General features: G+C 46.8%; 1 protein-coding gene across 1 annotated transcript in view; it reads right to left on the bottom strand.

Annotated features, from left to right (window-relative positions):
• Nucleotides 1-24,302, bottom strand: part of Lama1 (laminin subunit alpha 1) — a 124,939-nt gene that overhangs the window by 6,913 nt on the left and 93,724 nt on the right. The window contains exons 42-61 of the mRNA XM_032899788.1: nt 22,583-22,718; nt 21,620-21,713; nt 20,163-20,279; nt 18,345-18,527; nt 17,937-18,091; nt 16,162-16,305; nt 14,453-14,586; nt 12,927-13,077; nt 12,012-12,136; nt 9,381-9,531; nt 8,006-8,150; nt 7,427-7,568; nt 7,226-7,340; nt 6,881-7,051; nt 5,807-5,958; nt 4,927-5,112; nt 3,467-3,602; nt 2,152-2,264; nt 1,394-1,583; nt 322-480 (exon numbers count right to left, since the gene is read on the bottom strand). Coding sequence (XP_032755679.1) covers nt 322-480; nt 1,394-1,583; nt 2,152-2,264; nt 3,467-3,602; nt 4,927-5,112; nt 5,807-5,958; nt 6,881-7,051; nt 7,226-7,340; nt 7,427-7,568; nt 8,006-8,150; nt 9,381-9,531; nt 12,012-12,136; nt 12,927-13,077; nt 14,453-14,586; nt 16,162-16,305; nt 17,937-18,091; nt 18,345-18,527; nt 20,163-20,279; nt 21,620-21,713; nt 22,583-22,718 — 2,899 coding nt within the window. The remainder of the gene's footprint in view (nt 1-321; nt 481-1,393; nt 1,584-2,151; nt 2,265-3,466; nt 3,603-4,926; nt 5,113-5,806; nt 5,959-6,880; nt 7,052-7,225; nt 7,341-7,426; nt 7,569-8,005; nt 8,151-9,380; nt 9,532-12,011; nt 12,137-12,926; nt 13,078-14,452; nt 14,587-16,161; nt 16,306-17,936; nt 18,092-18,344; nt 18,528-20,162; nt 20,280-21,619; nt 21,714-22,582; nt 22,719-24,302) is intronic.

Below are 24,302 nucleotides of genomic sequence, written 5' to 3'. Positions count from 1 at the left end.
TCTCTCTCAACCCGGTGCTTCAGTGATAATACACCAGAAGTGTTTCTACCATTCTGCTAAAACGCTGCTCTCTCACTAAAGTACACCTACAAATTGACCGGGTTCTACCCAACTTGCTTAGGGGCTGAGTGGCTCCAGAAAAGGGTAAGTTCATTAGCCTCGAGTCCAGGAAAACTGGACAGCTCTAAGGGGAAGCTGCACCATATGACCCACGTAGGATCTTTAAAGGGTCTGCACTATCTATGAACCCCAGCCTCATGCAGAATAGCTCGAACAAGAACAATGGAGAATGACGGTCCTAAAACACAAGCCGCTGCTTACAGTCCCGATGCTCCTGGCCCTGTAGTGAGCAGGAAGGCCTCCAAGGTACAGCTTCCTTTCCACATCCAGCGTGGTTGCATTGCCCACCACAGTGACACTGGGGGACTCTTGGCCGTCAACAGTGATGAAGGCCTTTCTTTTAATGTACTCCGTCTTGACCTACACGAGAAAATGAAAACATCCGGAATTTGCAAACCATTTGAGGAGACTCTAACAGAGGTGTGCTTTAGGTCACGTGTTCCTTAGATCAGTGAGAGCCCAGACTAAACTCGGTAGGATGGCTCTGCCTTTGGCACGCTGTGACAGAGACTAGATTGAGGCCGGTAGACAACGGGGAGACCCTACGGCAGAGCTTCAGAGCCCTGGTTAGCGGCAGATGCTGTGATGAGCAGCTCAGTCCCATCGGGCCACTGGTTGTGGTAGTTTGAAGAGGAATGCCTCTCAGAGACCCATGTGTTTAAATAGGGAGTGGCCTCCCTAGGAGGTGTGACTTTCTTGGAGGAGATGTGGCCTTCTTGGAGGAAGTGTGTCACTGCAGAGGCGGGCTTTGAGGTCTCATGGGCTCAAGCTAGGCCTAATGAGGCACTGTTTCCCCTGCTACCTGTAGATCAAGATGTAGAACTCTTAGCTCCACCACCACTGTGTCTGCCTGCACACTGCCATACTTCCTGCCGCCATGATAATGATGGACTAAACCTCTGAAACAGTCAACTAGCCTCAGTTAAATGGTTTGCTTTATAAAGTTGCCTTAGTCATGGTATCTTTTCACAGCAAAGGAAACCTAAGATACTAGTTTCTTGCCAAGTCAAGAACCTTTCTGAGACCTTTGATCCGTTCTGTCACAATCTGATGGGTGTGTTTATTGGGTGTTCAACATTGAACAAGTCTCTGGGGGAATTCAGGCAGAGGGAAAGGGCCCTGCTGACAAGATGCTGACATCATTCAGGAGAAATGTCAAACATAAAGACAACGAGGGGGTCACCTGCTCAGATTTCCTTCATGAAAATGGAATTGCTACCACAGACGCAGGGACAAAGATGGGGACAGGCGACAGGGTCTCCTGGTGACTTACGGTGTGCCACTTGCCGTCGCTGAGCAGGGCAGGGTGAGAGACCTTGGTTCGGCCCTTGCCAAGGTCAAACATGAAGTTCAGGCGGCCCTCGTGGAGCTGGAGCACGGCGTAGTCCATTTGGTTCTGATGAGCCACGTAGTAAATGATCCCACTGGAGGCAAATGTCCGGATGTTCAGCTGCACCTGGAGCCTGAGGGAGAACAGGACCTCAGCACCCGCAACTAGGAGGTCAGCTTCAAGTATTTAAAGTGACCTCCAAGAGACCTCCATTGCTGTTTTATCATACGCCTCCCTTACAGTCTCCAGAGAGAGGGGGTGTCCACACACCCATGCTTCCATCCACAGCAGAGATGGCTTATGGGAACTTTCTAAGACAGTAAAGGAGAAGGAATTCTTTAACCCTTGAAACCGAGGCTAGAATCACATCAGCGTTGTGCTGCGTCACAGAGAGGCCCACTGGTAGCCGTACTAAGTAGTTAGGGCAGGCAACTCTGAGGAGATGGCATTTTATCTGAGCTCTGAATGATGACGAAAACGAGCGAGACTCCCACGTAGGTCACCGGGAAAGCCTTCGCTTGTTTTAGGACAGGGCAGAGTATGCCATCCTTAGAAGCCAGAAATTGATGGGACCCTTGCTTGGGTCCATGTGGATGCCAGACCTGTCAGGTGTGAGCAAATCCGCTTTATTTCAGATAACACCACACTTTCCTTCTCATCTGGTAACGGGAACCTCAAAGCAGCCACAGAGAAATGCTTACCTCTTCCGGACGTCAGACTGATTAAAAGGGAGCACCAAGTGGCTGTTCTGTGAGAGGCCAAACTGGTGAGCACCTGCCACATACCCGGGAGCCGTGTCTACTGCACAGAGTTCCTGTAAGAGGTGCACAGGGATCCTGAGACCGTGTAGCCAGGACCCCATTGACACAGACATGTCCTTCCATAAAGGAAACGTCCCCGAAGCCACCGTGTCAGAATAGCAGCTGCTACCACTGTGGATTGACTCATCTGGATCTCTGTTCTGAACTATGTACCCCTCCGCACCTTTCTCCCCAGAGAGCAGTCTGAACTCCCTGCCACCGTTACTCAAGTTCACTTCCCTTCAGATTGATATGGGAGCTCCTCCACGAGACTTCCGTGGGTCTAAGGGATCATAAGGATAGCCCAAAGACACCCATGGCCAAAAGGCAGCCATAGCTGGGATACCACAGGGAGACATCAGTGCCCTCAGGTCTCACAGGGCGGGGCTTGAAGGGATTCAGGACCCTGGCCAGAAGCCAAAAGCACAGGGCACGGCCTTTGGCAGTGCTGGCTGCCTCCACATTGTCTCACACAGGATCCCCGAGACTGTTATGTGGCACAAGGCAGACACAGACAACCAGAAAACTCTCCTGAATTCCTGCACCCAACAGAGACGGTGCTGCTTTGGAATAGTCACACACCATCTTCTGCAAAATCCGAAGGGGAGAAAGTAAGAGTGATGACAAGATTTCCCCCAGTGGATGGAACTCCTGACCTTAGACACTGACACACACATGGCAACTCCACTATGTGCTTACTTCTGTGCTTCCCCACCTAAATCTGACACGCTGCGTGGGCATTAGGCAAACTCTATCAGAACTCACGGTGCGCTAACCACTTGGTTAGCTGACCCCGAGTCACCCACAGACAAGAGCTTCTGCCTTATCCCTACTGGCTGTTTATCAGACCCTTAAAGCCACTTCCCAGTCTCCAGAGACAAATGGCTCTTGGATATTCTGCCATCTGAGGTACAGCTGAAGAACTGGGAGGAGAGGAGAGGAGAGGACACAGCTGGCACACTTTCCCTTCCCCCCTCCCTCCTTCTGTCCCTCCCCACCATCCCTCCCTCCTAGCTTCAGTGGCCACTTGGCACTCAGTTCCTCTCCTCTCCCTCTCTTCTTCCCCCTCCCCTTCTTCCTTTCTCCCTCCCCTTTCCCTTCCCCCTCCCTTTCTCCCTCTCTGTCTCTTTCCCAGACTCCATTTGCCTGGGTCCACTCTCCCTAGCTTTCTTCCTGACCAGACCTGGAAGATGCCATTGAAGAATGCCGTGCTTACAGGCTCTGGTAGCGTTGGGGGTTCTGGAGGGAGTTCCCCATGTTCTCTGTGCGGGCCCTGCGTGGGTTCTTCTGCCAGCAAGCATGTGTCCAGCTCTACTTGTTCAGAGCCAGTCGCACGGGTGAAGTCCAAAAGTCTACGGACAAACGAGAGAGCATTGGAGTAGAAACACCATGGAGGCGCTTGGGAGCCCAATCGTCTGATTAAAATGGGTAATTAGAACCCACTTTAAACCATTGATTCCCTTTTCTGGGGTAACCAAGCTAACCGTCCTTCACAGTGCTGAGTCACAGGGGCACACCATTTTTCTGTTCGGTTCTGATTAAAATAAGCATACACCCCTAAGCCAGGACAATGCTGGTAACCTGGATGTTCCTGAGCTCAGAGTAGAGTCAAGACTGTCACCTGCTGCAGGCTGGGCTCTCAGGTCATCGAATCTCTGGTCCCCACCCACCAGGCAGCAGCTTCCATTTAACACTGGTTCTTTGTTCTGAGCTGTGATTGTCACAGGCCTCTTAGAAGCTCTAGCGAGGTGTCCCGTGGCAGCCTGGATTTGGCTGGCACCTCCCAAAGCTATGCACTCCAGAGCCTCCTAGCTTTCAGGAACATGATGTTGCCTCATTGGTAAAGGGATGGATGAGCAACCGGTGACTGTATATAAGTTTACAGATACCTGAGTAAGGCTCTGCCCTTGCACTGGAGTCTGTGCAACCAACCGCAGACCTACTCATGCTCTGTTCAGGGACTCCTAGAAGGTAACTTCTCAGAGAAGGACACTGTGACTGTGAAAGTACCCTGTCATCTCTCAAGGCTACATCTTTTGAATCGGGGTCCCCTTGTCCTCAGGAAGTCCCTCTAGCAGTCTAGCAAGGATGGACTCAGTATCGTCTACTACTAAGCCCGTCGTGATTTCCTGAGGACAGATGCTGGCCTGTAGGTTCAGACACAACTTTCCCTTCTATTCCAATGTGACTAGAGCTTGGAAGGGGGGGGTGGAATGAACAGCCATCTGTGCACACAATAATTCTCTTCTTCACAGAGAATGGAGGCTTGCAAATTTTAACCATACAGCAACCGTCTTGGGGAGAGCCGTTAATTAGATGTAGCTGTTAGCAATCCAGTTGGGTCCACACGATTAAGGACGGGGCTGCAGCTCAGGGGTAGAGTAATTGCTCAACATGCATCAAAGCCAGCTCAGTGCTCCCCACTCCTAACACACACACACACACACACACACACACACACACACACAAAGGCAGCCAATGATGATTCCTCTCTAAATACAATTTGATGGCCAGATCTGACCACCACGTTGACCTAATAAGATCCATCGGGAGAGACTGTCATGATAGGCCAAGGAGGTTCACTTATAATGGGACTGCTTAAAGGACACCTCCCACAGCCAACCCAGAAGGCAGATGACAAAGCCCAGGACCACAACGGGAGCTGCCCACACTCACTGAGCATCAATGACCACGTTTTTAATACACCCGTGGAACGACGTCCGCATCCTGATCATCGGGGTTCCCTTGCCCTCAGGAAGTCCCCCTATGTACAGGTTGGATATGTTGATCGTCCTTCCTTCTGTTAACGGACCCAACTTCATTTCTACAGGGCTGTTCTCGTCCAGCTGTACGGTGATAACTCTACCAGACCAAAGGAGAAAGTGAGTTTTGTAGGTACAGCAAAGAACCCCATTTTAATGTATAATTCTGGTTAAGTTCATTTGGAACGATCAATTTTCCTATAGATAAATTTTGGCAGGGGATTGTGTGCGAATCCAAAACATAGAAACCTCAACATCTAACATCAAAGAATAAAACCTATGAATACATCGGCAAGCTTGATTGAATATTAATTAGAGATAAGCGAGTGTATTCAAACACCTTTACTTTTTCCTATTGTGAAAATGTCCAGTGTGCCTCAAACACGAGGTCTATAGTTGTAGGTGGAAACACAGGGAACACTGACAAGATGGCATTTACTGTTGGCAAGATACTGTCCACCAAAACCAGCCTGCAATTCACCACCACATCCATCCAGTTTGTAGGCAGTTTATACTGGGCTTAAATAGAGGACAAAGGTAAGGCTCTCAACTATGAACATTTCACAAAAGACACCGCTACAAACCAGAAGAGAGCCGACTCTGTGGTGGAGTTCCAGCATTTGAAAGAGTAAGATCTACGACTGTGAATGACTTTGTGCCAACCATCCCAGTCACAGCGAGTGTCAGTTACAAAGGGTGTCAATCACACTGGGTGTCCCATCTCACAAGCTAAGGAGCTTCCTCAAGCTCATTTCAGCCTCCCGACCTGACACAAATCCCTGGGAGCTAAGTACCTCCGATTCCTAACCACGGAGATGGAATGTTCTTGTCCATCACTGTAAGAGCCAGTGGGGGCATGCAGGAGGGCCTTCCTTAGACTGGTCCCATCCCCAGAGTTGACGTGCACTTCGATGCGGCCTTCGATCAGCAGGATGGAAAAGAAGGGCTGGGAGGATACATTGTCCAAAACAAAACACATTATCAAGGGGCCTGTAATGCTTATGCCTTGTACGGATGATGTAGACCCAAGGCACAAGGCGAACAAGCACTTAGAAGAGTCACCATCAGTGCTGGTATTTTTGGATTTGATGTACTGCACTCCGACCTGCATCACTCTGCAACCTGCTGTTGCTGGCCCTGTGGTCCCGTCACAGATTTCTATTTCTTCAAGGCCCCATGCTTGCTGTTTACTGCTACATGATGCAGGAGACCAATTTTTTCACTGAAGAAACTTGGGCAGCTTAATCAGATTCTCTGAACACCCTCCCCCCATAATGTATGTTTAGGAAGCAGTATCCACCATGCAGGGTGCATGATGGTATTGCACAGCCACGTCTGGAGCGGCAGGGCACGCTGTTCCGTGAGCTGCACATGCACAGCCTTCTTCTTCATCCAGAACACAGGCTAGTGTTCTCCAAACTTTCCCTCAGCTATGCGATTACATGGCACCCTCTTGTGGGGAATCAAACTCTGGAAAATGTCTTCTCTGCTTTCTTCTCCTACTGGACACCTGTCACAGGCCACTTCTGTCTTCTCTCCTCCCTTCACACTCATAACAAAACCCCCCCCACCGCCCAAAGTATGCAAGGAAAGAGCTTTCACTCTGCAGATGGAAGGAAACCCAGGCTCTGCCCTGAGGAGTTGCTTTAGTCCGAAGGCAGCAGCCTTTCATCCACCCCTAGAGGTGGGACATTGATCATGCGACTCAGGAAATCCTGGGTCCATGAGCAGAACGTTAGGCAGCCATAACTTTCGCTCACTAATTTAACCATGTATAACCTTTTGTAAGCAGCTACAGTAAACGCGTGAGGCAGAAATTCCCCACACACGTTTCAGGACGGCTCTAGATCTGAGTCACAGCTACTTACCACATGTGCCTGAGACGCTCCAGCCTTCTCCGCATCCTTGCCCAGGGCAGCCAGGATGACTCCGCTGCTGTTCCTGGTGGCGAATGTGGCCAGCAGGGATGACTCTGGTGACAGAGACTTGGGTGGCATCTCCACGTAGCCGCCTCTCAGGAAGCTCACACTCTGGATAGGCTGGTGACGGGAGAGAGAGCAGGGCGAGGTTGGCCTGCAGCTGTGGGACTGCCTGCCTCCCCTGCATCTCACCCACCCACAGGATGGGAGCGTGTGGCATTATTATGCTGGTAAACCACCAGGTACACTTGGAAACCCATCCAGACCCCATGACCACGCTTGCTTGCTTCCTACCTCCAGCGTGCAGCCTTTTCTCACTCCGTAGGAATTTCTCAGCAAATCAAAGGTGGACCTGGATATCTCCAGGTTCTTGATACAGCCCACATAGCTTCTGCTGCTGACCCCTTTCCTGGAGGCAAGGACATGAGAACCATTCACGCTGGGTCACAGAGGCCTGGGAATTCCACACAACCGTCCCACGGTTTCACATCATACCTCACGGCCTTAGAGTGAGGTAATCCGCCCACGTAAATCAGGTCTTTCTCCAGCCGATTGAGGTCGGAAGCGGCTCCGGGAGTTTCTCCTTGCTTTGTCTCCTTGTCACTGGTGTCATATGCATCGAAGACAGCTAGAAGTCCTAGTGGGACGGGGAAGAGAGGGACAGTTAACACTACATAAACCTCTGTCAACGCATCCCATTTATGACGGCGTGTTCTTTCAGATCCTGCAAATTTTGCTGGTGTTGTACGGAGACCCAGAACACGTTCTGCTGAACAGTAAGAGCAGGTGTGTAAAAGAAAACCGGATGAATTTGATTCTTGTTTCTGATGCTGCATTTAAGGAGAAATACTGAAGCCTCAGACAAATGGAATTAGACTCTTCTCCCGGTAATAGGCAGATCCCATTGTTTCTCATTCCAAAGACAAGGGTAGCTTTCAATCAAACCACTCAAGATTGCAGCTGTGGCCGAGGGGCGAGGGTGATGCTAACGGGACATAGGGACCACTGGTTTTGGAGTGCTGTTTGTTCTTAGAGGGGCGGCCAACACCACAGAAGTCCACCCTGTGCACCTACCTTGCTTCCGGTTCCGCTGGAAGGCGATTTTATACCAGGTTCCGTTGTTATACCGCCTGTCTGTCATAAGAATGAGGGGTCCTGACCCCAGGTCCACCATCACTTTAACCCTGCCATGCAACAGTTCAATGGACAGGAAGTCCTTCTGTGGAGGAAAGAAGTCTCTGCAGATATGGCTTTATCTCTAGATGTTTTCCCAGCCCAAGTTAGGGATGGAAGGAAGCCCTAAGGGTCAAACTAGGGATTGAGCCTGGCCCCACTGCTGCCTGTCACATAAAACACTAGCAGCTTTGTGGAATATTACCAAGCATTAAGTGCTACGCACTGTCACCAAAATCCATGTTAGGAGGAGAGCCGGACTGCCTTCGCGTGCTTTGTATAGAGTCACAAGTAGACTGTTTCTGAAAATGGCCAGCATACAAGACACAAAGGGGACCGTTCCTATAGATGAGATTCAAATGAAGCTACTGTGGGGGCTGGAGAGATGGCTCAGCGGTTGAGGGCACTGACTGTTCTTGCAGAGGATCTGTGTTCAATTCCCAGCAACCATCTGGCAGCTCACAACCATCTGTAACTCCAGTCCAGGGGATCCAATGCCCTCTTCTGGCCTCAATGGGCAATATGCACGCTTATGGTATATAGACATACAGACAGGGAAGCTATTCATACACACAAAGTAATAATAAAAGTAATTTTAAAAAGCAAGGCACTGTGGTTACACAAAGAACAAGACATGACCTAAACTAGAATAACCGGGAGTGTTTGAATGACGCCTGTGCTGACTGGAACTGCTTCTACTCTGCCTTCCCGTGTTTCCTGACAGTTCTTCCTGAACTTGTGTTCATTGGTAAGCGATTTCTAAATGAGAATCTATACAGCACGTGTATGTAGATTACAGTAGTAAGAGCTTGTAGAAACCGGCTCAGAGACCTTGACAAGATCAGGTTGGTGATGCTCCCTCAGAGACTGCAGCTAACCACCTGTTTCTGTGGTTTACTCCCTCCTGTAGGTAATGCTCTCAGCTCCTGTGGACTTAGGTGGTGGGTCCTTATGAAGAGCGGAACTGACTGACAGGCCCCTATGTGCAGCAGTGTTTGGGAGTATCACCCATGCTAGGGAGAGACTTCGCAGGCCTGCATTGGTCTCGGGGACTCGTTCTCCAGTTACTAACTCCTCCTTCACCCTCCTGTAAGTGAAGCCCCAAACCTCATTGTTTCTCCTAGCAAGCTGTGGTGGAAGCATCATTCTGCTCTGTGGGTGCACTTTCTGGAGTGAACAATTTGTTCACCTCTGGTAAGGGAAGCTTACAGCAGACATAGGTAATCTCAGGGCAATGGTTCTATACATAGAGGGCCAAGTGACACAGAAAACTCACGGTGCCATTTGAAGCCAGGTAGAAAAGAAGCCCATTCGGGGAGAAGGTGCTGAAGAGAATTATTATCTGCGTCACGGTGGGACGGAGCGTCTTCTCCACCACTGCGTACCCGCTTCCATCAAAATGGAAGGAAGCGTCTTCGTTCTGGGAGCTGCAAGGTAGAAGTCAAGAAATACCATCCACGCACAGGAGGGCGAGGGGTGGGGTGGGGGTGGGGGTGGGGGACAAAGGATTCCCTTATCCAAGGCCACAGGAGAAACTGATCTCCATCGTTGAGAGTGAGTGTAGAACGTAAGACAAGTTGCGGCTTTGAACGTGTGAAAACCTAAGTATTCTGAAGTCAGAACAGCTCTCAACACTGGCAGACAAGATGATATGAGGGGGAAATTATGTATGCACCATGAGTCTGTTTCCCAAGGGAAAAAATGCTTTAAAATATATGGAATGATCTCAAGCTCTGCGTTTGGTATATTCGATAAAAAGGAAAAAGAGAGTGTGTCTAGGTTTGGATCCTACCTCCAGGATACTTCATTATGATGTGTGCAATTACCCCAAAATCCCAAAATACAAATGTAAAATCCCAAACACTCTCAGTCCCAAACGTGTCAGAGAGGAGACGGCACTCAAGCATGCCTCACAAGGCCTTTTCCATGAAGGACAAACCCATTTCAGCCAGAGCCCAGCTGCTCCATGAGAGAGTTCATGCAAACAGCCATCATGGTGGGTAGAATTAGAAAAATGCTGATACTGTGTACGAGTATCTAGTGACACATAAAAAGACGGGTTGAGGAATTAACCAGTCTAGCTGGCAATATAAACCAAGTGTAGTCATTAACCTGAGGAATAGGACAGCCTGTACCTACAACATAACACTAGTAAGGGACACCAGGGAGGAGCACACTGTGTCCCTTCAGTCTGCAGCAACGGGCTCTGTGTGGACTAAAGCTTTGTTTAGCAAGGATGCATCGTGTGTGTGTGTGTGTGTGTGTGTGTGTGTGTGTGTGTGTGTAGGGGCCTGGCTAAAATGAAGACAGTCACTTTAGAAACTCAGACACAAGTACCAGTCTATGCATGTATTGGCACTGGCCCAAATTCATCCTATATGAAGCAACTCCTAATGATCCCATTTTTATAAAGGGCTTGAGATTCAGTGCATTTGGGAAAGACTACAACTGTAGCCCATTGGTGAGGTAGGGGTAGCGAGTATATCATTAGCATGTTAAAAACGAACTTAAAGCTCTGACAGCATCATAATATCTATATTTATATCTATTCTCTTTCTCTATATATCTATATCTATATATCTGTCTACATCTATCTCTGTCTATATATCTATATAATCTATATGTATATTTATATCTATCTATAGCAATATCTATATCTGTCTATCTACCTACATCTATCCATATACCTCATCTATCTATCTATCTATCTATCTATCTATCTATCTATCTTTGGAAATGGAGTCTCTATGCAGCCCTCGCTGGTCTGGAACTCACAGAGATCCACCTGCCATTATTTCCCGAGTCATGGGGTTAAAGGCATTTGCCACCACACCTGGCTATAGCTGATATTTTAACTTGACATTTTTCAAACATGTATGATAAATATAGACCCTCTACTATTTTTTTTCTTTTTAAAGAACATGTATTAATATCCTACAAAGCTAGGGTTGTTCGAAACTTTTGTCAATATATTGGTCAATGTAGTATAAGAATGGCTACCAGATTTGTTCAGTTGGTGTCCAGCAAAACATATTTATTAAGTCCTAGATTGTCTGAACAGTCATCCACCTGCTCCTGTAGGCAGTGAGGCTTCCAGCCCAGCAGCAGGATGACTAGGCCCTCAGTGAATCCAGGATAAACAGAGCCCAGCGGCATCCTGACCCTTTTTCCTCAGCCTTTGCTTCAAAGGTCAGGGTTGGAACTTTGGTAGGATGGCAGGTGTCTCAGGAATGAAACCAGAGGATGCACACAAAATGGACGTCTTTACCACAGTGAAGGAGAACCAGCATCTGCCATTTAAATTGGCTAAAGAGGAGGGGCAGAGTCCAGGGGTTGGGTCTGTTTTCATGTCAGAGTTACTAAATTGCTGGGACTACGTCTTGATCAGACATAGGCATGAGAAAAAAGGATGTATCACAGTTTAGAAGCTGTACTTACTAACTGCACATGTAAAAGCTGCTCTTACCAATTGCAAACCTTGTGGTTCCCTGCAATAAGGGTCAAGAAAGCAATCTTCAGGTGTTCACAAGTAACTCAGTATTACATTCTGGTTGGAAGACCAGTGGTGAACACTGGAGTAGAGCTTCTCTCAGATTTATAATGTTTTACACACACACACACACACACACACACACACACACACACACACACACACACATTGCATGCTGACCCTGATGAGTAGGGGTTGATAAGAAAAGTCTGGAAGACACCAAACTTCAGAGAAAAAGAAAAATTAGCCAATGTCACCAAGAAAACCTTGGTAGATGACCTCAGTCAGCAGCCGGAGAAAGCTGTTCTCAAAACCTGGTGTTGGCTCAAAGGCTGCTGTAATTGAGAACCCACGCATAGCCTTTTACGTGAATACAGCGTATAGAGCTAACAGAAAATTCAAACCTGGGCAGATTACCTTCCAAAGCAGCCATTGCACTTCCCCTCTCTTTCGATGTAATTCCACAGGCCAATGGATTTGCCATTCAAGAAGGCCTCTCCCATGCAGCCCTTAAAATGAGTAACCTTCACAGCCGGGGATTTCTGGTGCAAAGACACAAAGAGCAAACACATAATGCACAGCGTTAGCCTGTGAGGCATATATTCTCCTAACTGTCGAGCAGCTCAAACCCAGCACTTCAGATTCCAAGAGAGAACATTGGATGGAAAGGCCAGTTTGCAACAATTTCTTCTAAGAACGAACAGTTACATTGTTTTCTGTTGTTTGGGGGTGGGGTGGGGAGAGGGAGGATGAGAAAGAGGCTTGTTTATATATGCAGCACAAGTTGGCCTCACATTTTCAGTTTCTTTGCTTCAGCCTTGAGGATGCTGTGATTGTAGGTGTGAATGGCCACACCCAGCTCTGGACAATCTCCCAAGGATCCACTCGGTTTCTGGGGGAAGCCTGCTGTGAGTTTTCAGACCCGATAAGGGGTCAGTAGTCTAGAGGGATGCAGTCTGTCCTCCCAAGCCAGTCCAACTAGCTGATGTCATTAAACAAATACTATGCACTCTTGCTAAACACTAATTAGCACAATAACCACTAGAACTAGAAGAGATAATAAAGGGACTTTACAGAAGTATAGATGTAATTAATTTCCTATTTCATCACTGGAAAAAAGAATGTCTAAATGGCAAACAGCACCATTGACTTCTCTTGTCTTCAGGATTAAAAATGACCCCTTTGCCCTTGCAAAAACCAGCCCTGCTCTGCAGATGCAGTGCTGAAATTAAAACTAATAAAAGCCAAAATGTTTGGATTGGGCAGGATATATTTAACACTGAGCATATCAGCCAGGGCTCCTGTTCAGATAGCCTTCAAGAATTATCGTACCTTGATTTGACCTCCAAGCCCTCCAACGAACATTAGCGTCGAATTGTTTATGTCCAGAACATTCGCCGGTCCAGGAGATTTGCTTGTCCTGACCGGTGGGTCTTCAGCTGCACTTGCTTCCTTTACACTCAGGGACCCCATGTTTCCAAACCTTGGGCCAGAAAGAGTTGCAGAAGGAACTTCACATACATCATGTCATGCAAAAGCATGCCTGTCAGGCACAGCCCCACCTGCCCCTCCAGGGTTGCCCCGGCAACTCCCACCTTGCCTCCAACCTCGGCTATTCAACCTTTCCTTTACTCCCCCAGATCCTGATAAGCAGCTCTTGGGAACAGATAGTTCACCACATCTCTCCCCTCTATTGAGAGTCATTACCGAGTCCAACCACATCTAAAAAAATATTACTCCTTTCTTTATGACACTATTTTTTAAATATAATATCAATAGTTCCAACATCACCAACAAAACCCCACAATATTACAGAACAGTAAAAGGGAGAGTTCTGCCTGAGACGGCTTACATGAATTGACTTCCAGGAAGGGGTTTTAATAGGAACAATTTGACTTAGTATTTTAATTTTGAGAAAATATCTTTGGGGGATGGTTTTGTGCACTGTGCGGAAACATCACCTGTTAATCAAAACCCTGTGGCCAATGAGCTGAGGTAGGACCAGGAGGTGGGACATCTGGCAGGAAGCGATGGGAATTCTGGGAGATAGAGTCAGGAGACTGACCCCAGACTCTGAGGAAGTCAGACTCATGAACTGGAGGTGAGGTAGTAATTAGTCTTGTGGGAAACTCAGAATAGTTTAAATGGGTTTTGTAAGTTATATAAGCTAGTCAGGGAATAAGCTTATGGCCTTGGCATTTATTCATAAATAAATATGCCTCCAAGTCTTTATTTGGGAACTGGGCCATGGGTAGGAAAGCCTGCAGTCACACAATACCTTTTCCGTTTTCATCCCCCTCTCCCCTCTCCTTCTGCTGCTTTTCACAAAATCCTCTCTTCCATGGAAGGAGCCATTTTGCAAGGCTGGTCATTTGGACTTTCTAAAAATATTTTTTAAACAATCAGGGGACTGGGAGACATGGCTCTGTGGTTAAGAGTACCATCTGTTCTTGCAGAGGACCGGAGTTCCATTCCTAGCACCCACACAGTGGCTCACAACTGCCTGCTAAGTACAGTTCCTGTGGGTCTGATGCCCTCGTCTGGCTTCTGAAGGCACTGCGTACTCACGGTGCTTATGCACATATGCAGGTAAACACTAATGTATGCAAAATGAAAATAAATATTAAAATTACCTAATAAATTTAGATAAACTATACCTCTTTTGATCCTTGCTTCTGGCAACAAAAAATATTGGTTCTATAATTTGAACAACTTATTTTTATAGTTAATATAAATCCAGTATTATTTGTTTGTAATCCAACTTTACTAATGACTCGATGCCTGTTTATTATAACGTTAGTGACATGCTATAAGGTACAACTGAAAGGAGAGAGGTGCTGGAGGACAGTCTCTGCTACCTGGTTATGTAGATGCTGTGCCATCTGTCGTTGTTGATGGAGACATCTGGGAATTCCAACCTGGTGGAGCCGGAGCCCAGGTCCCAGAGAAAGGCTGCCTTCCCCCGCCGCATCTCCACTGCGAGAAAGTCGGACTACGGGGGCGGGATGGGGGATGAGGGGAATGAGTTACACATTGCTGTTTACACAGCCAGCACAAGGATTCTGCGATCTTCTGCCTCTAAGTAGCCACATCTCTGGGGTTGGGCATGGAGGTCCTGTGGCAGACCTGACATTAGTGCTTTTGCAGATAGACTGTCCACTATTATGAAGGTCCTGGGAATGCTCAAAGGGTTGTCACCAAGCCACAGGAAGGTTAGGCAAGGAACTGGCTTGTTTCTGCTTCAGACGGCACCAATGAGTGTAGAAGGCATACTAAGGAGCCACAGGTGACCTTGCCTTGTCTCCTCAGCAGACGTCTGTGGTAATAAATGTGCATCCTAACATCTCCTCCATGACATTCCCAGGGTTTGCACCCTTCTGATACAGCCGAAGCAGCAGTGGTCTTGTCTAGGAAACTGTTTTCTGGCCACCATAGGCAATGCCTGGCTATCTGAAAATCGCCCTGAGTCCACCAAGGAATGATGCACCCATGGTATACCAACAATATGGCTGATGGGGACACTGATCAGAAATGTCACTTTCTTTCTTGTGCCGCTCACTGTGTGCATGTTCCTGTGTGTGTGTGTGTGTGTGTGTGTGTGTGTGTGTGTGTGTGTTCACATGTGTGCATATTAGCATCGCATATTCAGGAGGAGTCCAGAAGATAGCCTGAGGTATCCTAAGTGCTGTATATCTTTTGAAACAGGGCTTTTGACAAACCTGGGACTCAGCTAATTAGGCTAGGCTGACCCGCAAGCCTCAGGGATCTCCCTACATCTAACTGTCTGCATCTACCTGGGCCCAGGTTTGATTTAAGTGGCTCCTGTGAATTGAGCTCAGATTCTCAGGCTTGCACACAGTTACCCTCTGACCCATCTGCCCAAACCCCAGACAGTTACTTCTGTGTTTATTTGACATTCAACTGGTGAGATTTGGTCTCCTGCTATCTATGGTAACGCTAAATGCGGGTCCCCAACACCTGGTTGTCCCAGACATGAGTCTGCATGTACGCCATGGTCCTAACATTTCTGATTGGTAAATAAAGATGCCCACAGCCAATAGTTGGGAAAAGGAGACATAGGAGGTGCTTAGGTTTTGTGGGCTTGGGGGTCAGAGGGGACCACAAAGAAGGAGAAGGAGCAGGAGAGGAGAAAGGAGAAGCTGCCATGGGTTAAGAGTCAAGAGAGCATGGCCACGAGGGCTGCCCAGTTGGAGTTAAGAACAGCCCAGATGAAACATAGTAAGTAATAACTCGGGGATATCAACAGGAAATAGATTCTAACAGCACAGGGAATAGGATATGCCCAGCTCTTGTGTTGTTTAAGGCCTATTGTAAATGTAAAGGGGGTGTGTGTCTTTCATCTGGGAACTTAAAGAGTTAAGGCAGGGTAGAAATCTCAGGCTGAGATTTAAATATTTCTAACAACATTCAACATTACAACTGTAGCAAAGGTTTTCCTTGGTAGGAGAATCTAGCAATCTCAGGACCGTCGTGTTTTTGCTCTCATCAGTGGAGTGCCCACAGAGGAAACACCTGAATTCCCAAACACCCAGTGTCCATCACTTACGCTGCTGCTGCTGCCGAGGTAGAAGAGAAGGTTGTCGGGCTCCTGGGTCTTAACGTTCAGTAACAAGGTGTTGTAATTGGTAGAAGATATCTGAGGCTGGTAGGCACGGATGCAGTCTCTGTCCGCAGACACGGCTACTTTGATCTGACAGGGAGAAAACAGCATCCCGGGACTTAGCGACACATGTAGGCAGCTCCCCAGGACGCCACAGATGCCGGTCCACTTGCTCTGCCAAGAGCTTCCTCGGTGCAGAACTTGTAATGCTTTGGGCTTCACAGAGCAAGGCAGCAGACCAAGATGGAAACTCTTTGGGCCAACCCTTTAGATACTGGACAGTCGTTTCCAATTAGGCTATGTTCTCTTGGCTTATTTAGAGACAGTGTATCACTATGTAGACCAGGCTGACCTTGAGCTGAAACCACGATCCTCTTTGCCCCAGACTGGCATTATAGGTGTGCGGTTGCTATGAAAAATTTAGTTTTTCTTGGTTTTTGTTTTGTTAAGATTTAGTTCATTAAATTTTGGGTTTTGGGTGTGTGTGTGTGTGTGTGTGTGTGTGTGTGTGTGTGTGTGTGTGTGTGTGTGTGTGTGTGTGTTCTCGTGCACACAGGAATACCCAGAGGCCATAAGAGGGCATCAGAGCACCTGGAGCTGGGTTACAGGCAGTTACCAGCTACCTGACCTGGGTGCTGGGTTCTTAATTCTGGTCTTCACAAGAACAGTAAGTACTTTTTAACAGCTGAGCCATCTCTCTCCAGCCCTTTGTGGAACTCTTTTATACAGGAAACTGTCTCACTCTCACAAGATTGGATACCTTGTTACTGTGGGTTCTTAGCATGTAAGATTGGATACCTTGTTACTCGGGCTCTTAGCACCTGGCCCACCGAGAGCAGTTAATGATCTTTGTCCAATGAAAGTGCAAGGGAAATATATCACTGTACCCCTCAGGAAATAGCTATTGAGAGGTTAGTTACTACATATCGCTCTGCTTCATAATTATCTGTATATAGATTTTCTATCAATTTCTCTTCTAAGTTTGTATTGGCCGTGGTAGTTAGAACTACAACTTTAGCACACATTTCCCTGGTCTGTCTATGAAAGAGCCTGTGTGTGCCTACATCCTCTTCTAGAAGGGAAGACTCTTGGAGAACCCAGAGCGCCTTTACCTAGAAAGCTTCAGAAAGGCCAAACTGAGATCAGGGGTCACAGTCTTTTTCTCTAGGGCCCCACAGCACTGTACACTCTCTTACTATGGTTTGAAATGAGTGAATTGATCCATGGGCAGTACAAAATGATTCCTCAACTTGGACCTCTCTGGTAGCGTTTGCATGTAGAGACGTAGACTTGCACACCATCTGAATGGATGGAAGTTGTTTTCTCAGAGTCCCGGAGGACCAGGCCCATCCTACTCATTCTGGGGAGTACCCCAGTATCAAAGGTAAGTCAGTAAAGATGAAGAAACGGCACCACGTGCTGCCATTAGACTTAATGTCTTCCAGGTGTAAAGGCTGAGTTGTGGAGTCAGGCATTAACTATGAACTATCAGTCCTGTAAATGAGATTTGAAATACTTTAAAAGTGAGTGGGATTCCAAGAAAAATGGTTTAAATATCCCAAGACGAGCCTAAGAATACATGGGTTATTGGGATCTGGGCCTGTAGAGGGTGCAGGGGAGCTGGGGTGACAGAGCGCCCTGCCCACCGACTTCTCCAGGACGAGTATTCAGGAGCCTAAGCTTCTGCAGCTGCAGTGTTAGGAGCCCCAGGCCCAACTCACCGAAGCCGCTTGCTTCCGGGCCCGGCTGATGAGCAGCTTGATCTCCGACAGGTTTCTGCTCAGGTTTTCTTCCAGCATTTTCAAAGGCTTCAATCGATCGAACAGAAGGTTGGCTTGCATTTCCATGTCTCTCATTTTCCTTCCAGCCAAGAGAGCTAATGAAGACAAGGGGGCAGGGGTTGGTGAGAGTGAGGCAGGAGGAAGAGAGTGAAAAGGAGGTATGTTCCTTATTAAGACTCTGGATAAGGCAGAACTGAGCGAGGAAACCCTGAGATACATGAAGGATTCACGGGCGGCTTGCATTCTCTGTGGCCCCTCTTCTCAAATTTGAATCTACAAACCCTTGTGTACTCAGCTCTCTTCCAATTGGCATGCTACAGGCTTTCAAAACAGGGGTCACAGACGTACTGGTCATTGTGGAGTTATGCAGAAGGTCCTTTGTCTCCTGAACTGTGGCATTCACTCTGGACAAGTCCTCAGATGTGTTGAAGACCCTTAGGCTCAAACCCAGCATGTCCTCCAGTGTCCTCGCCGCAGTCTCATTGGCTGCCACCGCCAGCTCTTTGACTTTCCTACTCTTCTCTCTCATACCTAAAATGAATAAATGGGTGAGCATGGGCCTGCTGAAAGCACTGAGAAAGGCTGAACTATGTGCACCATTTTACATAGAGACAGGCATGTTGAATACAAAACAAGGCTTCTTTTCTTTTCTCGTCAAAGAAGTTTCCATGTCACATGTTCTACCACCCCTTTCAAGGACCATTGAATAATTTGGATACTTAATTCTCTGGAACATGATTTCAGTTACACAGTGTGACTACAAAAGCAGTGTTTAGTGGCCATGCCCTTAGTATGTTCTGGGGATGGTTGGTAAGCTGAAAGTACTTTGAAATTTTTATTTATTTATTTATATTTAGTGTGTGCATATGTGAGCATGTGTGTTCATGTACTATGCTACACATAAGGACGTCAGAGGCCAACTTGTGGGAAGATGTTTTCCCCTTCCACTCTGTAGGTGCAGAGATGGAATTCACACCTCTAGGCTTAGCAATGGTACCCACTGAATCACCTCTCCAGCCCCAAACTCTCTATTTAGCCCCTTTCTGTCTCTGTAGGTCTCTCTCATCTTCTGGAAACATATGCCAGATAAGAAGATACTTAATGTCCAGATAAGAAGATTCTGGAACGTAAGTTTGCAATCAAGAGCAACATGGCCACAGAAAGACAAAGTGGTATTTAGTCACAAGGAACCAAAGCTCAGCAAGGACATGGCCACAAGGGAAAAAATTCTGTTATTCAAGGACACCTGGTTGAAGATGTGTACATGGTGCCATTGAGACTTGAGAATGCTTCACGCACACAGCAAATAATTCATTCTTGAAAAAAGCCACATGGAAATGTATAGCTGTCAAGTCAGGCATGGTGGCGCGTGCCTGCAATTCCACTACCAGGAAGCAGGCACAGCACCATCATGAGGTTGAAGCTAGCCTGGGCTACATGGTACCCAGCCCCTCCTACCCCAGCAATAAAGGAGAAAATCCCCATGCAATCCTTCACTTCTCTCTCAACTTTTCTGTAAGTTCGAATAAAGAATATTTAGGTGTTTTATTAAAATAGATGAAGGGTCATTTTCCTGTGGGAGATCAGAAGCGGGAAAAGAAATTTCCCAATGAGGAGGGCAGCAGATGAGTCTTAGAATCAAACCACAGGGTGTCTGGAGTCAGGTGCACAGCAGCACAGCTCACTGGTGACTCAAGACTCATTTAAAGCCTCGGAGAACCGTGTTTCCAAATCATCAATGTTAGTGATCAACAGGCTGAGTTTATAGTGTTCCCTCATCTGAGGGAGGAAGATCACTCAATAAGAATTCTCTAATTCTCCGTGTTCACAGCGAGGGGATCTTGCTGGGCAAGTGCATTCTCTTTTCTCTACACATGGCCACTTTGGAAGGCCCCTCTCTCCTCAGTGCAATTAAAAGTGGTGGCCAAGTGTCGCTAGTCTTTTAAGAGCATAATCATAACACCTTTCAGAGTGTGATTGGACATATTTACTGGTTTTAAAAAGTTTCATGACCTGCACCTCTAAATCACATCCCTCCCCAAGTTGAGGCTTAATCAATCTTCTAGCTCCAGTTCCCATGAGCCATGAGGCAGGACTCCCTCACATTCGTGTGAGATGCTTTCCCAAGGAGAAGATACATAGTCCAGGAAGCGTCTTTCTGCTCACCTCCTGGGCTTTGTCTGAGTACTGTGAGGGAGTCATTGGCCTGTCTTGTAATGGTGTCCACACGCTCCTGAAACTGACTCGTCAAGTTTTTCAACTCATCCAGCTTCAGTGTAATGCCTGTGTGGGGGAGAAAGGAAGCGCTCACGTCAGATTAGTCTGCTGGGACACCACCTAGACACAGCTTTATCATTCGTCAGCCATCCACAGGACATAGCGCTTTCTGAGGACACCTCAACACTCAGAGGTTTCCTAGTGATTCTTAGCACAATTCATCACAGACATGTGGGGTAGGGTGGCGGCATGGGTTTTGGAGTTTTTTATTTGATCATTTTATCTATTTTGCTATTGTCTTTATCACTATTACTTGTTCTTGAATTCCGTGCCTAAATTTACAAAAGCACAGAGATGAAGAAATGTTTAAAGTGTCTTCTGCCCTGACAGGAATTCTTCTCATATGCTGGAACTTGTCACCTCAAAGCTCTCAAATCCTGATGGTGGTCTGGCTTGTCAAGACCCCTGACCTGTCACTCTGGCCAATCAGTTCTTCTCTGTTCCCTCCACTGAATCTGGACTTCCTCTAATTTACATGGTCGGACCAAAGCTTTTACAGTTTCTGTTCATAGCACGATGCCACGTTTAGCATCATTCTGAGGATGTGATTAGAACATGGAACTTTAACTGGCAAGAAGGTCACAGCATAATGACCTAGAAGGACCTTTACCTGTGCGAACTCAAGCCAATGCCAGCCAGCACTTATGAGGTAGTGAGCAAGAATTGTGAAGATCTAACACTTAGAGGACAGGGGAGGTTCTAAACTGTCTCACTCACAAGAGAAACCTACAAACAAAAACAACACCCTGGCCCAATGCTTGGTTTGGACAGCTTCAGTAAAGTCCAGCTCTTGGTTCATAGAGCTAGGAGAGGGTCCCCTGCCACCCTCACGAACTGTCTGCATCAACGTGAGAAGCATTTTATACATTAAGAAAATTCCACGCCTGCCTATTTTCTCTTATAGAACACATTCTCACCATTTTATGTTACGCTTATTAAATAGCTCTTACAGTCCCAGACAAATGCTTGTTGAAACTCTTGAACGGCATAGGTGGTTATGTAAAAAGACTTGTCATTTATGATGTAATCCAGTGACATTTTGACAAGAGCCTATCATCATTTCCAGATGAAAAAAATGCAAAGACGCCATCAGATATAACTATTTCACCAAGAAATTGGGAAGTTTGAGAGGGGGGAAAAAGAGGATCCCTTGTCATCAGAGGTGACTCCAAACACGCCAGGAAGAATGGTAGTAATGTCAAGAGCAGCATGCACATTTGTGTAAGCGGTACCTCCACCACAAGGTTTGCTCACTTGAGATGAAATTACAGCGTTAAGGAGAGAGACACAGGAAGCTTCATATTGCACTGAGGGAGTTTTCCCCTCACATCCTGACACAAACTGACCTTGCTGCTTCTTCCTGGTACTGACGCTTTCTTTTACAAATCTGGAAGAACGCTGAAGGACTGCTTTCCCCCGAGGAGCCAGGGATTCTGAGATCTGAAAAACAGAAGAGTCCAAGCATAGGAACCTCCCAGAGAGAGCAGCCCCTTCAGAAGAGCATCAACCGAGCTCCAAGTAAGAAAGCCGACCTCAGAGCTGGAGGCGAGGGCCACTGTCTGAGAGGAGGAACACAGAGACATTTTTAAGGACATAAAGAGGGGAATCGGTCATTACACAGTTGTGAGTAAAAGATGCCAAGTGCTTATTGGGACAGCATCGCCGTCTTTATCACAGGCAACTGAGATGTCCCCTTGTTTTTAATAGTAGTCGTTAGTCTTCACAAAGAAGCAAAAAATGACCAAAAACATAGCATGGGGTGGTGCAGTCATTTCTAACTACCCACAAGTCTGGGTCAGGAGCTCACTCGAGTGCAAGTGAGGAATTCAAGGCCATGTTGTGCACCACAGTGAGACCCATACTCTCAAAATTATTTAAGAACCAACGGGCATATGATATGCTCAAACAAACGAAACCAACCAACCGATCAACCAAACAAATCACAAATGGATTTCACCAGGAAAGAATGTGGAGAAAACATATTATTTGAGCCGCTGAGTATATGCTCAAAAACCCTCTAGAGCAGTGGCCCTCAACCTTCCTACTGCCGCAACCCTTTGATACATACATGTTGAGAAGACCCCAACCACAAAATTATTTTCATTGCTACTTCATAACTGCAATTTTGCTACTGTTACTGAATGATAACATTAAGTCTCTGTGGTTTTTCTTATGGTCTTGGGTGACCCTTTTGAAAGAGTCGTTTGAACCTTGGGGTTTGCTCAAACAAGTTAAGAAGAATTGTGTTCCTGAACCTTGTATGGCGTGCAGAAAAGGGAGACGCACAATGAAGGCCAGATGATTCTCACCAAGCTTGTCTTATTCGCCATCTTGTGAGCATCTGCAGCCAGACTCTCTGCTTCCTCCGTCAGTGTCTGGATGTTGGTGTGGACATGCACTGCGCTGGTGGCGTTCAAAGACACGTTTCTAACATTTTCAAGGTCTCTATGGAATCAACATTATTTCAAGATGTTATTTAAAAAATATTAGTGGACACGCTCATGGGTAGAGTAGATGCCTACTAACCCTGAAAGCCTTTCGGTTTCTTTCTCCTTAGAAAAGAAGGCTTCCCATCTACACACAGAAGTTATGTCTGGGAAGCTGCCTGTCAGGGCAACACTCAGAAAGGCTTTTAATTAACACTGAGAGCCACCATGGCCATTTCCTATAGAGAGCCAGGCCACCAATCCCCACTGCCTCTCTTCTGCCCTCTTGATCCATGTTTAAGTTCCCAGTTGGTGTTGGGGTACCCCTGCATGTGTACTGGCTATAATCTCCCAAGTAACCCACTTGTTAATTTCCAAAAGGCTTTCTGACAACATACAGGGGTGCTAGGATGGTCCCTAAAGGCCGTACCCCAATTTGGTGAGATTCACCTGCAGGAGAATCAGAAAATATTTCAGTTGAGCGTCATTCTAGCTAGCAGGCACATAGTTTATGAGTTTGCCATCCAGCGAGGGTGAGATTTCACTAGCCCTATAAGGATGATGAACCATGACCATTGACACGTCTTTGCCTGCTGAGAGATCATTTTCCCTCTGACTTTATTGAACTGGTCAATTCCCGCACCCGACACCAGCAATCATTGTCTGTCGCCATCTGACTGGGAAACCCAATGGTTCATCAATTAGAAATAACACTATTTAATGTTGACTGTCATGCTCAAATTGCTTGCACTACTCTTATACTAAACGATAAAGATTTTAGTCTAGCTGTGGGTGGAGCCCGCATATCCTCTCTTTTAGGAATGAGAGGAGGGGATACAGAGGAGCCCAGGCTCCACCTCCACTTTCTGTTACTGGTTGCCATGGTACTCACAGCCATTCATTCCAGTACCTATCTTCCTCGATAATCTACCGAGTTATTTTTTAATCCCTTTGGTTGTATAACCTAGTCATTCATGACACTTTCTCAGTGAGGAGTAGTTTCCTATTTTCAAATGTTCCTACCATGCTTGGACCTTTTGCATCCATCCTTTAAAACAAAGTTTAAAGAAACAAATCCACCAGCTAATTAACTCCCCAAAATGAGCTAGACCTGCTAGCCTAGACTTGGAGGCTGAATAAGGAGGATCACAAATTCAGAGCTAGCCTGGGCTACATATTGAGTTTGAGGCCAGCCTAAGCAGTTTAGTGAGACCTTGTCTCAAGATAAAAAGTAAGAAGAGGACTGTGGATATAACTCAATGTTAGAGTGATGGCCTGATGTGCTTTCAGTCCTTGGTTGATAGCTGTAACACACACACACACACACACACACACACACACTCACACACACATGCACATATAAACATACACACATGTACACCCATACACACACAGAGGCACATATACATACACACATGCACACAGAGGCACACACATGTGCACACACATGCACATACTCATATACACATGCACACACACATATACACACACATACACACACATGCACATAGGCAGGCACACATGGAGGCACATATACACACATGTGCACACATACACATGCACATATACATACATATATATACACATGTACATACATGCTCAC

Source organism: Rattus rattus, chromosome 4 (genome assembly GCF_011064425.1).
Source record: "Rattus rattus isolate New Zealand chromosome 4, Rrattus_CSIRO_v1, whole genome shotgun sequence".
Lineage (NCBI taxonomy): Eukaryota > Metazoa > Chordata > Mammalia > Rodentia > Muridae > Rattus > Rattus rattus.
Note: the sequence above shows the minus strand (reverse complement) of the source record. Positions and strands in the feature narration are given on the sequence as shown.